At 35.1% G+C, this 14,182-nt stretch overlaps 2 protein-coding genes across 5 annotated transcripts; one reads left to right on the forward strand and one right to left on the reverse strand.

Moving 5' to 3' along the window:
• The first annotated feature begins 738 nt into the window (after positions 1-738).
• LOC129305922 (uncharacterized) lies at positions 739-2,479 on the forward strand. Its single transcript, XM_054946136.1, has 4 exons — positions 739-895; positions 1,197-1,396; positions 1,489-1,558; positions 1,706-2,479. The coding sequence occupies exons 2-4, from the start codon at positions 1,245-1,247 to the stop codon at positions 1,985-1,987; spliced, it is 504 nt and encodes a 167-aa protein (XP_054802111.1). The 5' UTR covers positions 739-895; positions 1,197-1,244; the 3' UTR covers positions 1,988-2,479.
• Positions 2,480-6,142: 3,663 nt separating this feature from the next.
• Positions 6,143-13,682, reverse strand: LOC129292381 (kinesin-like protein KIN-14C). 4 transcript variants are annotated; one of them, XM_054929955.1, is made up of 25 exons: positions 13,553-13,682; positions 13,077-13,138; positions 12,823-12,950; positions 12,572-12,729; positions 12,377-12,487; positions 12,016-12,220; positions 11,531-11,628; positions 11,346-11,429; positions 11,133-11,210; positions 10,960-11,052; positions 10,822-10,851; positions 10,361-10,690; positions 10,196-10,277; positions 10,026-10,121; positions 9,773-9,949; positions 9,539-9,645; positions 9,273-9,452; positions 8,992-9,155; positions 8,655-8,908; positions 8,397-8,560; positions 7,858-8,285; positions 7,544-7,750; positions 7,108-7,199; positions 6,838-6,873; positions 6,143-6,370 (listed from the first exon to the last, which is right to left on the reverse strand). In XM_054929955.1, the coding sequence occupies exons 3-25, from the start codon at positions 12,938-12,940 to the stop codon at positions 6,342-6,344; spliced, it is 3,321 nt and encodes a 1,106-aa protein (XP_054785930.1). In that variant the 5' UTR covers positions 12,941-12,950; positions 13,077-13,138; positions 13,553-13,682; the 3' UTR covers positions 6,143-6,341. The 4 variants fall into 4 exon arrangements, with proteins under 4 accessions (XP_054785930.1, XP_054785923.1, XP_054785927.1 ...); XM_054929948.1 differs by having other exon boundaries at positions 11,531-11,718; XM_054929952.1 differs by having other exon boundaries at positions 11,531-11,718; positions 13,558-13,643.
• Between the last annotated feature and the right edge of the window lie 500 nt (positions 13,683-14,182).

Here is a 14,182-nt window from a genome sequence, read left to right on the forward strand (position 1 = left end):
TTAATATTTTTCATCGAAGGCTAAATTCTCATTTTTAAGTTTATAAAAACTTGTAATCTGACCCAAACAAAAAAAAAATGGTTACTCTTTACTCAGATTAGAACTTATGTCATAGAAAATTTTAAGTTCTTATTTATGAAACAAATAAATATTTCTAATAATATCTTTGATATGTATATTATTGAATAATCGTGGTGGATATATTGACCAAAAAAAAATCGAGATGGATATAGATAGAATTGATTAAAATTTATTATAATCAATTATACTTTTAAAAGGGATGTAATTTCAAAAGTGTAAACTAATTTAGAATTATTGTGCATGACCGAAAAATACAATGAATGATATTCAGACGTTGATTGGTTTTCATTATTTGAGGTCTACCAAGGGATCGTTTTGGTTTGATGAAGCATACATATGCTTGTGATCTATCCTACACACGACGGACAGGGGTGGACAAGCCGTGGGGCTTGTCGCCCTCAATGCATGAGGAAGAAATGAGAGAGAAGGGCAAAATTGAGAAATCACCACAAAAGCAGTCTGCGACATGCTATGCGGCTTCTCTCTCCGTCTGCGTCAGCGAATAAAGTCGACCCCTACCAGAATCCAATCCCCCATCTCCTTACGTCACCGAATCCGAGGCCAACCCTCAGCGATCCAACGTCTCATAACCGCGGTCGCATATTGTAATCTGCACCTCATCGTACTATAGTATTACTCCCCTTTTGGTCGTCACTCCCTATCTTCCTCTCATCTATGAATACGGTGCCAAGCCTTCCTTCTTTCCTCCTTACCTCCCTTTCTCTGCCTCACGATTTTTTGCTTCGACCCAAAATTTTTTTCCCTGTTCCTTCTTCATCTTCCTCCTCTCAGAGTAATCTCTGAGGCAGCTCAGGTACTTTCTTCCTTCGTCCTGATTTCTCTATGAATCTTTGTGTTTTTGGTCCCTCTTTGGGGGATCTGAAAACGCAGTTAATTTTTGGAACTTGTCTGTCTGAAATTTATGAGTTTGCGTTTCCCCCCTTCCCCTTAGCTGCCGAATGAAAAGTGTTCTTTTTTGTTATGTGAGAAAGGTTGAATCTTTGGATCTTTCTAGGGTGTGGTTATGTTTAGAGCTCAGATTTCTATGGAATTTTGTTTCGTTATCTTCTGATCGAAACGAGTTTCATTATTCTTTTTCTTTTTCGCGGTTACAGGCGTTTCCTTGTATAGATCTCTGAGGGTAAAGATTTAGGAAGAGGAAAATGAATTGCTGCAGAAACCAACAAAACGCCTGGACAAGCTGCGAGGAGATGAGGAAGGAGTCGATGGTTTGCCCTAAGCCTCGTCGCTTGGGTCGCTTAAACGTTTCAACGATGAACGACCACATAAGATCCATCAGACGGCCAATATTCAGGTAATTCTCAATTTCTATCCTTTACTAATCACAAATTCTGAGCTTTTCTTTGTAATAATCTTAACTTTTTGAACTATTTCAAAACAAATCAGCCACCAGTCAGACATGGAAGATCCATCAGGAGTTGTTCGGGCAGAGCTTCTTGATATTATTCTCCCCAAGGTTATTTTCCGCCTCAATCTCCAACCACCAAATAAAATTCAATTTTGGTGATTTATGATGCGCCCCTTTTAAAGACGACAAAAGATTTCATCTTGTAGATCAGAAAAAATCTAACCTTCAGAAGTTTTTGTGCATGTTATTCAACAGGAAAGTTTGGCTGACCGATCTGGGAGCCAAGTGGGGTTTTCGCCTCCATATTTTTGTGGATCTCCACCGAGCAGGGCTTCAAACCCTGTGATCCAAGACGAGCAATTCGGTAACGGCAATTTCAATCCATTCTCAATCACGCCTTCGTCGCCTTCTTCTTCTTCCTCAGCGAGAGGCTGTGTTCGAATGAGCTTTGGCCACAAACCAGCAGCTGTCAGGATTGAGGGCTTTGATTGCTTGAGCAGAGATAGGCGAAACTGCAGTATTTCTGCTGTAGCATAAAACTCATAACCAAAAGCCTCATCAACACCATGAAGCTGAGGAAAGAAGGTAGATGATGAAAAATTTCCGAGAGTTCGAAGAGCAGAGGAGATTTTGGGAGAGAAAGGAGCCATTGTTGAATTACAAATTTTTAGTGTAATATATGTATATAAAGGTCTATCAGACAGTCCTTGTTCATGAGTTAAAGGCGTCATGTCATGTAACATGGAGATATGGCGAGAGAACCAACCAAGTCTTTTTGTGATTTTGAAGAATAAAAGAAGACAAGGTGTTTGCGGGGAGAGAAAGCTCAGCCTTTCTCACCTCGTTTCGTTGTTAGGTTTAACATATGATTATGGGTCTGGAGTCTGAAGTGTTGTGTGTTTTGTCACTCAGATCCTCCCTTTGTAAGTGTAATTTGGAGGAAGTTGAGGATTAATCTCTGGAATTTGATGTTGTAAATTAAATTTTTTTAATCTCAGAGAAGGCCAAGTTGATGTAGATGATAAAGAAGACGATGTTGCCTCTGCGTGTGCAAAAGTATGCAATTCATTTCATTACAATAGTACTTGATGATAACATAAGAAAAAAGCTTTTGGGTGCATGTCTTCGTAGAAACGACGTTTATTTTGGAATGGAGGGAAAATAAAGATTGTGGCTTGAGGGAAGGTTCAGAAGGGCAGATTAGGTCAAAGGTGGGGGGCTGGATTTGAAGATGGGAGTGTGGAATTGAATATGGATAGAATGTGAATGAAGATAAGTGTGCGATGATGTGATGGTCCAAGAAGCTGACTAGGCAATGGGGTGGTGAAAGATGCATCACCATGCATATGTGTGTCTCAAAGGTATATTTCAATTTTTAAATATAAACAAACAAATTTTAAGAGAATATAAAGGCGCGTGCGAGGGAGCGTGGAGACGCGACGATGGGACCCCATTCTGGTGGGTGAAGACTGACGAAGGTGCGTGGGAGCTTCGTGGTCACTAGTTGGAGCATTGTGAGCAGTCAAAACAAAACAAAACAACAGCATCACAGCTGGCGCGGTGGGCTTGTGGCTCTGTCATGTCACTCTGGTTCTAGCCAGTTTCCGTCTCGTTGACAAAATCCTCAATCCATACCAACATGATTTTTATTTTCAGATTATTTTACAATAATTTTTTTTTCCAAGGGCTGAAATTGAGGAATAAACTTTTTCTCATTTTTAATTTGCATATACTCATCAAGTATCACATACTTTATCAATAGACGTAAGTACTAGCAGTAGAAAACATGAGGGCTTAGTTTTAGTCTTTGTGAGTGTGTGGGGAAATATTTTAGGAAAAGCATTCCCAGCTAAGGATTCAAAGCTTGAGCAGCATACCTTACCGGCAAGTACAACGTCTCTTCTATATTCCAGTAGCAATATTTGTTTAATTTTTGATTATTATATTTCCCTGATTGTAATTTTAAATTTTATTAGTGCATTAATTTAATTATTCAAATTTTAATCTTAATCATTATATTTGTATTGTAAATGCTCATACATTTTTGTCTGTAGGTTGATGCAAAAGCGGTGGTGGATAGCTGGTAAAAATAAAAAAAATAAAAATCGTTGGTGGATAGTGACACCATTACAATTTGAATATACGCAGTTTTAAAAAAGTTAGTTGAGTACGTCTGAAATTTTAAAAAATATATATTAAATTACCTTTTGTAACTAATAAAATAAATTTGTTGCATGAAAATAAATTTTGATTTTATAAGGGATAATTTTAAAAATATGCAATAAATACTTTTTGAATTTTATAGTTTTTCTTATAAAAAATAATAAAGTATATCATAACTCCTTTTATAATAAAAAACAAAGAGAGTATTTTATTTGCTTGGACTATATTTATTCATTTATTGTGTGGGAAAAAGAAGTTAGAATTAAGCAAGTTGGTGCAATTAAAAAATTAAAAGCTTGTTGGATTATGGATTTCCTCCAATTCCGAGAACCCATGAAATTGGGAATGGCCGAATGGGAAAAGAACAAGTGAAATATGGATTTTAATACGGAGATGATGACTTTGCTAAAAAATAAAAGAAAATAAAAAAATACAGAGATGATGACAATTTAGAACCCCATAAAAAAATGTTAGATAAAGGATTTTCAAAAAATCTAGATTAATATTCCCTCAATCTCAATATATAAGATATTTTAAAACAAAATTTATATACTAATAAAACTCATTAAATACATTTTACAACCTTATTTTTTCAAACAAAAAAAATAAAAACTTTTAAAAATACCCTTTAGTTAAAACTCCATCTATAAAAGAATATTAAATAGATAGAATATAATAGGAAAGATAATATTAAAAAAAATTATCATTTATGAGATTTTATTTTTATTAAAATATCTTATAATTTGAGAATGAGATAATATATTTTTAATTCTATTTATATGGCAAATAAATCATTTCTTTTCATCCTATTTATAGGGTATTTCAATAATTATTTTATCTATCTTTACCTTTTCGTTCTTATTAAATGGTATAAAGGTTATTAAATATCAGAGTATTATGTATATTTAATAGGTAAAATTGGATATTTATTGAATCTTTAGATATGATTAATGAGCTTTAATGCTTTCTCTGTTTTTTTTTTATAGAAAAAAGGTTGAGTTTTATTTTTGGCCGACCAGAAGAGTATTTTGAACTCAAAATTTTTAGTAATCAAGTCAATAAATATAGTTATATGATGGTAAAAAAAATCAAGTCATTAAATATAAAAATAATAATATTAACAGAATCTTATTTTTTTCCCATAAAATATACTATTTACTAGTTTTATTAATTTTTATATATAGTTATATGACATCCGATACCAGGGGATTGTAGTTTTATTAATTTTAAGTTGAACGTTGAATAAATCAGCGCTTATAGAGCAGCTTTTATAAGTACTTAATTTTGCTTCTAATGAGTGATGAGTTTAATTATTGGAGCGATTTTGATCCCCTCAACATGAACTCGTCATGTTTCCTCTTAAGAAAATTGAAGGGATCTGAACACTGGGGCCTGGGCACATCAAAATACATTAATTTCTTTTTAAGAAATATTTTTAATTATTCCTACAATTTTTTGTCATTACAAGGAAGTGACTTTTTTTTTAGATTCAACTCTTTTTGATTCCAATAATTTTTTTTAAGTTTAAAGATAAGCTGATAAGGTTGAATTAAATCAATATTAAATGAAAACATTATATTTATCATATGCTAATAAACGATAAAGAGTGGCGAATTAAGGTTCCTATCTTCACTTATACATTTAATATCTAACTATACTTTAAACAAAATTACTTTTAATAAAAAAATAATTGTGAGCAATTAAAAAAATATATAATAAAGAAAACATTTTTATTCAACTCAAATTTGCCATCAGTCATAACACCTCTACTATATTTATTTTAATTTAACGATAACTTTAATATATATTTGTGCAGGGGCTATGAATAATGCGATTTCCCTTTTCTTTTCTGCTTACATGTAAAGATACTTCGTCATTCCATTCTTGGACTTGCTTTGTATCTAGCTTACTTCTTAAATGAAATATTTGCTAAATAAAACACGTTCAAATCATTAAAACCAACCAAACTACTGTTTTTGATCAATTTGACTCTATTGATTCTCTGAAGATTGGCTGAAATAGTTCTCAGTGTTTTTATATGTGTCAAAAGAAATCTTACATTACTTAAACTAGAGGAAGCTTTAGCGTATGTAGTAATATATTAAGATAAACATTTGAGAAAGTAAATGAGTTAATAAGAGAACTGGGTTCACACACATAGTAACAGTCCAATATAGTTGCGATCTGCAGGCAACATTTTACCTTGTGCGAGTTAGATGCGGTGTTAGATATTTTGATCACCATTAATTAATTTTAATTACAATATCCATAAACGGTTTTTCTATCATGGTCATTAAGCCGAATATATATATGGCCAATACTGATGTCGTGGAATAGCTCTTGAGATAATGTACTCGAACAAGGCTTCAGTTTTTTTTGCGTGATTTTCCAACAGTAATTACATGCTTAACACTTTTTATTTTGGTTATTTCAATAATTACAAAAGCTAAAACCAAATATTTTCATACTTTTTTCTTCCCTCCGCTTTTCTCTCTCCTCAAGCATAACGCAACGTAAAAAGTTTAGAGATTGGCCAAAAAAAAGTACAGGAATTGAGAGGATTGTTCTCATTTTCCAAGGAAAAAACTGACGAACAAAACAGAAACACGGAAAATTCCAAGTGGCAATTTGTATTTTCCCCCTAATTTTAAACAATGTACAGCCTCATTGAAAAATTTTGGGCGCGTTGATATTTAGCCTTCAATTTTCCCTTCATTTGACGGCTTTCCTATCTCCCTCCTAATCTGCCCATGGTGCCTGTTCAATAAGAAAAAAATCAATCCTTATTTCAATTATATGAAAAATTTTATACTGCTGCCAGTTAAAAAAAAGTAGAATTTAATTTTAGATTACTAAAATGGAAATAAAATAAATGTAATTTAACAAACCAATTTGTTGAGTGTTTGTTTAACATTTATAAATATTATTAATATTAATAATTATTAACATTAATATCAATTGTTAAGTTTAAATCAATCCGTTTTTTTTTTTTTGTTGTTGAATAAAATATCCCCTTTTACGGTTTACTTATGTACTAATTAAAAACCTTCTGAGGGCTGAAACCAAATAATGAATTTGATTACATTATTACTCAAATTTGGGTTTCGAAGTCAAAAGAATTATATTTACATGTGTAAGTGTAATCTACGAGTGTAAAAAGCGAGGGGATTTATAAATAAATTGACACAAAATATGCAGTATTCGTCAATGCCATCGTTTCGAACCTTTTGGAAGTCCACCACTGTTGCTTCTTTTAATTCCTGAAACAAGTGAATCACATCTTCATGAGCTGAGAGCTAAGTCGCCAAATGTGAACCATAAAATATATGGAGTATCTACGAAGAAGAGATTCTCAAGTACCGCATAATATTTACGAATATAATAGAATTACCAGGATTTAATCTCAGTAATCTACCATGAATCTGACTATTATAGGTCAAACGCTATATAATACACAACAAGGGCAGAGTATAAACTTCAATTTTTTCTCATACTTGGTGACTTCTTGGCCGTCCCCTTTGTGGTAGTCGGTGAGGGTTGGGTCGTTTTCGGCAAAACTCGAGTAACTTTTGATGCAACCTTTGATCTACACAACATTCAATTTCAAATCTAAGATGTAAGCATAACTATCCAAATTTCACGTTTTGATGTTCATGCATGGACGGACTGCAGATTTTCGAGATTTTTTTTGGGTAAGATTTGTTGTATAGTTTAAAAAGAGGAGAGCAAATTTGGGTCTCATGTACATTTTTCTTATCGTGTCTTCAACTCTGGAGTATGGCACCAGAATTTTATACATCAAGATATCTTGTATTGCTTTTAGCATTCAATATTATGACATATTGATATCTTAGACGTCAAAAATCATGAGATATAGTAATTGACTCGTTGAGCGGTAGACAAAGCAGTACTAAGACAAGAACTACTCACTTCATCGTGCGGAAAGGAGATTTTTTGTTTTCAGCGACAACTTGATTATCAAACTGATCATCGGTGACGGTTCTCCGAAAGCCCCGTTCAGAAAAGTGATCACCTGGTGTTGCCCCATAATCTGCACTACCATGTCGAAAGATCTTTGCCCTTAGAGGACTCTTGTGAGCTGTGTGTACTCCGCCAGTTTTTGGGGATGGCTTTGATCTGCACAATGTGCAATGTGAAAACGAAACTGAACTACCTTTCAAATTCATGGTAAGTATGATGTTCTGCAAGTAGTTTTGCAGTATCAGAAAAACTGCCATACTCACTTCACCATGCGAAGTGGCGATTTTCTGTTTTCAGTGTGAACTTTATTATCAAACAAATCGTCAGCTTCTGTTCCTACAAAGCCCCCGTCGGAAAAATCACTCAGTCTTCCACCATAATCCTCACTTGCATACCGGAAAATCTCTGGCCTATCAGGACTGTTCCCAGCAACTCTGGGAAACTGGAAAAATTCAGTGTCTTGTCTTAGGCCATCCATTGACTGCTGGAAATGAGCTTCTAATTGTGTATTTCTCCCCCCTGATGCTGTATGGTCCCTCTTAGGAGATCTGCTTATGGATTCTCTGCCCTTAAAGGGAGATCCATACCTCAAAAAGGCTCTCTCCGAACAGACATTTCTTACATCTCTAAGTGATTGTAGCTGCTCAATCTCCTCATCTTTTAATGCAATTGTGTTTTTGAGAAAAGCTATCTGCAAATGCATATTGAAACAATGCAAGAAATGGGCTAAGAAATTATTCTTTCTGAGAACATTTGTTGTAGTTGAAATGATAAACTATAAGAGAGAACACATGTCAAGCACCTGCTCCATTAGTTCTCTAACATCTTTGCCATCTCCAGTGCTTCGTGCCTGTCCTAATTCAACTCCAGAGACCCTCTCAGCAAACTTTAATGTACTTAGACTTTCAGAAAATGAATTTACATCCGGATTAAGTTGGACAAACATGAGAGTCTTTGCATGACCGCCTATGCAGTAAAATCCAAGAGATTTCTATGCAGTTCAGCAGAAGCTCAACAGATAATCCTATCAATAACTATAAACCATGGTTTCATGACATACCAAGAGAACTTTGCAGGAGTTGAGTAAGTTTGCTATTTCTATATGGCACATGGGAGCTCTTTTGGGCGAGGGCAAAAATGACATCTCCAAGGGCAGACAATGATTTGTTTATATGCTGCGCTTCCTTAAGCCTATCCCCAGTTGCTTCAGAACGATCTACCCTTTCACTTCCTGCCAAATCTACCAAATGAAGATTACCATGCAGAGAAGAACCAGAGTGTATATCTTTCCCACGAACATGAATTGAGACCACACTGTATATAGAGTTATTGAGTGTCATTACTATAGAAACGAAGTTTCAATATAGAGAGTAAAAGAGAGAAGAAACAAATCATACCTGTGCGAACGACTACTCCTTTCATTCATAGCAGTTGCCCCCATTGCTCTGTTTTTCAGTCCAATGTCCATTAGCATCAAAACATCTGAAGTTGAATTAACACGGAACATGCTGGCATCAGGTACAGCTAAGCCCTTGGGTTGAGGTTGGGTCAATATCCCAAGTGTGTGCAAATCAAGGAAACATAAAATTCTTCATTCAGGTAAAATAAAATTTGAAAGGAAGAGAAAAATGGAACAATCAAACGGAAGAATCAATTGATTAGATCTTGAAAAAGGATATCTTTTTTTAGAAGCATCAGTTGCCAATAAATCGCGCACTTGCTCGTTATATATCTCAACCATTTGAACCCAAACCTCATAGACTATGGAGCCTGTTCTGCTGCTGGAAATGCTAAAGAGGTCATTGAGAGCTCGATAATTAACACCATAAGTCTCTTCTGTTGCTCCATTAGGACCACTCTGAGATAAATTATCTTCTAGGATCAGGAATTTCTTTGATTAGCATGAGGGATGGAAAAAGATTAGCATGTGAAGAGGGTTCATACCATAGTGTAAGTTTTCCCTGAACCTGTCTGGCCATAAGCGAAGATGCATGCATTGTACCCATCAAGTACTGATCGTATGAATGGTTGTATGTCAGAATATACATCCTCTACATCATCAAGAGTAATGACATGAGTAAAGCATCACTATATCAAGACGATAGTCAAACAGTTCATTTATCACCAATTTTGAAGCATAATCTTCACAAAGACGAGTATTTGGGGGGGGGGGGGGACCTTGAGATGTAGTTGGACCAAAGATCTTATTGAAGCTAAATGATCGAAGTGCTTCTTTCCCTTGTTTGGAGCGGTTTGCTACAACCAAATCCTTTTCACTAGTATGTTGTATGATGGATCTCTTTTCCCTTTGTCCAGGAATAAATGGTCTGATTCGACAATATACTCTAATATTACCTGTAACAGGATTAGTTTCATGTGAGTTTATCAGCTCCCAGGTTAATAACCCATTAAACACACACATGTAAAGCACCTTTCAATTCTTGAACTTCATTAAACAGTCTTCGATTTTCGGCAAGAACAACATGATAATTATTAGCTGCATCCACTAGTGGTTTAAGATTTACACCTGAACCATTTGAAAATTAAATGATCAGAGCCTACTAAAAGAAACATGAATGACACTCAAGTAACAACGATTACCTAATTGATTGCTTTCTTCCATGTACATTTTTTGCTCTTTCAAGATATCTTGCACAATGGATTGCCAAGACAATTTTATTTTCTGGATTATTTTGGAGAAAATTCAGCAAAAAATTGTAATATTTGACAGCAAAAAATAGCCAGAGCTTCAGAGTCAAAGCACACCTGCAGGGAACTAAATTGAAAATCGACAGCTTCCTGCAATAGGTTCTTCTCCATGTTCCATTTATGATACTTTGAATCAGAAGAAGTCTCAAGTTCTTTCACCTTATTGAGTAAATCGTTTAATTGAAGTTCGTATTCTTTTGACTTCTGATTCAGTTCTCCTTTGGCACCCTCAGCTTCTGCTTCCAACTGTAAGCATGTGTCTTTTGTTGTTTCTAGCTCTTGCTTCAATGTTGAAAATTTTGTAGTTATGTGGTCCATCTCTTCCTTCAACCTAATCAACTCTTCCTCACTAGCCTTCTTCTCTTCTTCCACTTTGGTCTTCTCAGTCTGTATTGGGCGGCCATATAGACCATAATATAAATAAATATGAAAAGAATCCAACCAAAAGCTTTCATTATATCCTCTCTCTAAAAGTGTGCCAGTATGTATTTAGTTTAAAAAGCAAGTGAGCGTAATACCATTAACTGCTTAAGCTGGCTTGCAACCATCTGTAACGAAAGAATCAATATAATGAATTGAATATCTGCACTAAGGATAAATTTGGTGAAATTTTAAAATAGAACCACCGCTAACTTGATGAATTTCGATCATCATACCTCACTTTCTTCTCTAGTTCCAGATGCAAGTGCCTCAAGAACTCTGATTCTTGATTGATATTTTTCATCACGAACCTTTAAAATATTGTTTTGCTGGAGATACAAGGTAAGGATGTAGTAAGAAGAGACCAAAAGTAACAAGGTTTTGAAAATTTTGTTTTTAATGTACATACTGTTCGTAAATGTTCTGCCTGTATTGATATACGTCGCTCAATTTCCTGGACAATCTTTTTCAGCAAGGGGACCACACGCTGAGCAACAAAGACATAGTTAGACTATGTTTTTGAAACCTTATACATTCTACATGTGCTAGCCATTGTCATAGAATACAATTGGAAGCTTATAAATCCATTAAAGCATAAATGCACATAGCACTGAAGCCATACGTAAGGTATTTCACCGTTTCTTCTTTCAGCACTTTCATCTAGAATACCATTCATGAAAGTTAGAATATACTGAGTGGAAGCATTCTGCAAAATTAGATGTAGAAACAAATCATTAATACATTAAGCACGAAAGCATGTGGATCAGAAACATTTAATTCTGATTGCAAGAGGAAGAGAGGTCTCGCCTCTATACTGTTTGATTTCATTATCTCCGAAACTTTTGAGGAAGGCATATCTACCAAGCTTCCATTTTTCAGTTGAAACATCTCATGGAACTTATGCCCTGCGTGATGCGATTCATGGAGTTTATGCACAACATGCTGTGTTAGTGCCCCTGACGACTCTGGCATAGGGTAAAAGCAATTGCCAATACCTTAAAGACAAAAACCAGCAGGTGATTATTTAATTGAACCAAAGGTTATAAGTTTCAGTTTAGGGCGGTCGTATGAATGTGCTTGACACAGGAAAAGAGTCTTCTTTCCTTTCTCTTTTCTTTCATTTTGCACACAAAAGACTGGCTTGTCTAAATATACTTACATGACCCATACACCATACTGGTACTAGCAAAGTTTGAAACACAAACTTTTGCTCTTTGCCCTCCAATATATGAGATTTAAGTATGAGTTGTTGTGTTGTTGACAGGTTGAAACTATGGCTCAAAATGGCATACCTGCACTACGCAGTACACGTTGTAACTTTGACTTTGACTCAGATGAAAATCTTTTATTCTCTTCTCCTGATGTTGGAGAACTACGAGATGCATGTCCACGGGAACCCTCTGATTTGAAACTTAGTACTGAAATGTTATCATCTCCCGAAGAGCTATGCAAACTTCTAAGTTTTATAAGGCAGTCCACAACATGATTCAAAGATCCCTACATGATACAATAGACAATTCCATAATCAAAATCCAATCAAGTAGTTTGAACAAGAATGATAAGAGACTCAAATGATTCAGCAAAATTAGTAGTATGCATACAATTCGATCCTAATATTTGAATTCATGACAAAATGAGAGGTCTGCTGCATACCTTCTCTAGTTCTGTTGCACCAAACTGAGGCAACCCAAGACTGTCTATAGCTGCCAGAAACCTTTTGATATTTTCCGAGTTTGATTGTGAAGACTGATCACCATCACTAACCTAAAAGAAGGAATTGAGATTGAGCCAACTTATCCAAAATCAAGTTGATAAATCAAATTTCAAGGGATTAAAAAGGTCCATCACCACATTCACAGAGCCAGGCGATAACTTGTTTAATATCTGACATAGAACTGTGCCATCACTCAAGCATTCTCTTAACTCATCGTCCCTAATATTCTTTGGCAAGTTTAATGAAGGAAAAAGACTATTTAGCCATTTGACCAGGATCGCTCGATGTTTGGCTGAAAATTTTTCAATCAAAACAAGCTTAATTATATTAGGTAATGAATAAAGGTAACATGCATATAATTACTAAGAGGGTAAAGACTACATACCTTCAATCTCACCGTGACTGGTCACTATTGAATGCCCAAAATTAGTTCCATTGGAAACGGCACTTAAATTGTCTACTTCTCTGAGGTCTACACCGCAGCTACCAGATTGTGTATTCATTCCTAGGTTCCTGGAGTGACACGAGAATTCAGATGATTATGAAGACATGCTTTAAAGAATTCTCATTTATAACCCGGAGGGGAAAATCCTGAAAGACTGAAGAAATATGTTCCTCCCATGGACCAATATGTTTTACCTGGAAGGGAGGAAACCGCCTGAAAAAATATTACTCCTGATTCAGTGCATACGCAGTTGCACCTGCACCAAATTAATTGACTGGTCAAAGAAAACTAGAAGAGAAAGAATCTCAGGATATAAACATGTACGACTACAATCCGGAAGGAAATAAGAGAGGCCATGGTATACACATTTCAGAAGCTTGGAGTCGACGTTTCTAATGCGTAAACCAACAGCAGCACGGTTGAAACATGGCTTCTATTCCATAGAAAGAAACAATGCAACATCATCTAATGCGAACTTGAGTTAAAATTATATGTCTAATCCAAAAACCCGTAACCCACGTGAGCAATTGCATTACAAGTTGAAAATAGTTTCATGTCATTTGGAAACATCAGAAAAATTAATTACCAAAGGAGAAACATGGTGGAAAAGAGAATGAAACCCAGAAATTGAGATTTAAGAAAGAGAAAAATCATGAATGTGAGGAAGTACCAGACCAGGACAATTGCATCCTGATGATGATGCAGCTTGGCGTTAACACTGAATCAATCTGGGAACTCAGAGAAAAACGGCCATTGCAAAAAGAAATTTCCGAGTACAGCTGAGGTTTGGGAGAATGATGAAGATCAGGGACAGAACGACCCGATAAAGCAGGAGTGCAATACTCTCTGCGTCACATTATTGTTGAAGTGCCATTGACAGACCCCATCCTCACCAGTAAAACCAATCTTGAATTCGATTTGGGTGGCATTCTCCTCGTGCTAGAGAGCAGAGACCACAACACGTGCATTTTAGTTATATGTAGTGCTTCTTCATTTAAATTTAAACTTCTAAAACCTGACGTGACTGTTGATTAATTCAGCTGCCTATCTGAATTTTTATTTGTATTTTGTCCATCTAACTGTTTGAATTTTTATATTGATGAGTCAAAAATTGATTATTGTTCTAATAAAAAGTCAATAATATACCTTATAAATAGAATCAAAAATTTCATTGGGAGAATAATAAATAAAGACCTTGAAATAACATTAATATCAAATCAAGACTTTTAATACTAAAATAGGAGAGAAGAAGTATTAAAATTTGAAAACGTCAATGTTAAAAAAATTTAATTTGATGTTA

The sequence above is a fragment of the Prosopis cineraria genome, unplaced genomic scaffold (genome assembly GCF_029017545.1).
Source record: "Prosopis cineraria cultivar Desert tree isolate PC_DT_omini unplaced genomic scaffold, ASM2901754v1 PC1, whole genome shotgun sequence".
NCBI lineage: Eukaryota > Viridiplantae > Streptophyta > Magnoliopsida > Fabales > Fabaceae > Prosopis > Prosopis cineraria.

What these genes read in the sequence shown, in the direction of transcription:
- LOC129305922 (XM_054946136.1), top strand. Translation starts at nt 1,245, where the DNA reads ATGAATTGCTGCAGAAACCAACAAAACGCCTGGACAAGCTGCGAGGAG. An exon ending in ATCAGACGGCCAATATTCAG is followed by an intron (nt 1,397 to 1,488) that starts GTAATTCTCAAT and finishes AAAACAAATCAG; the next exon opens with CCACCAGTCAGACATGGAAG. An exon ending in TTGATATTATTCTCCCCAAG is followed by an intron (nt 1,559 to 1,705) that starts GTTATTTTCCGC and finishes GTTATTCAACAG; the next exon opens with GAAAGTTTGGCTGACCGATC.
- LOC129292381 (XM_054929948.1), bottom strand. Translation starts at nt 12,940, where the DNA reads ATGAATACACAATCTGGTAGCTGCGGTGTAGACCTCAGAGAAGTAGAC. An exon ending in TGAAGTTCAAGAATTGAAAG is followed by an intron (nt 9,950 to 10,025) that starts GTGCTTTACATG and finishes ATCCTGTTACAG; the next exon opens with GTAATATTAGAGTATATTGT. An exon ending in TCGCCACTTCGCATGGTGAA is followed by an intron (nt 7,751 to 7,857) that starts GTGAGTATGGCA and finishes CACATTGTGCAG; the next exon opens with ATCAAAGCCATCCCCAAAAA.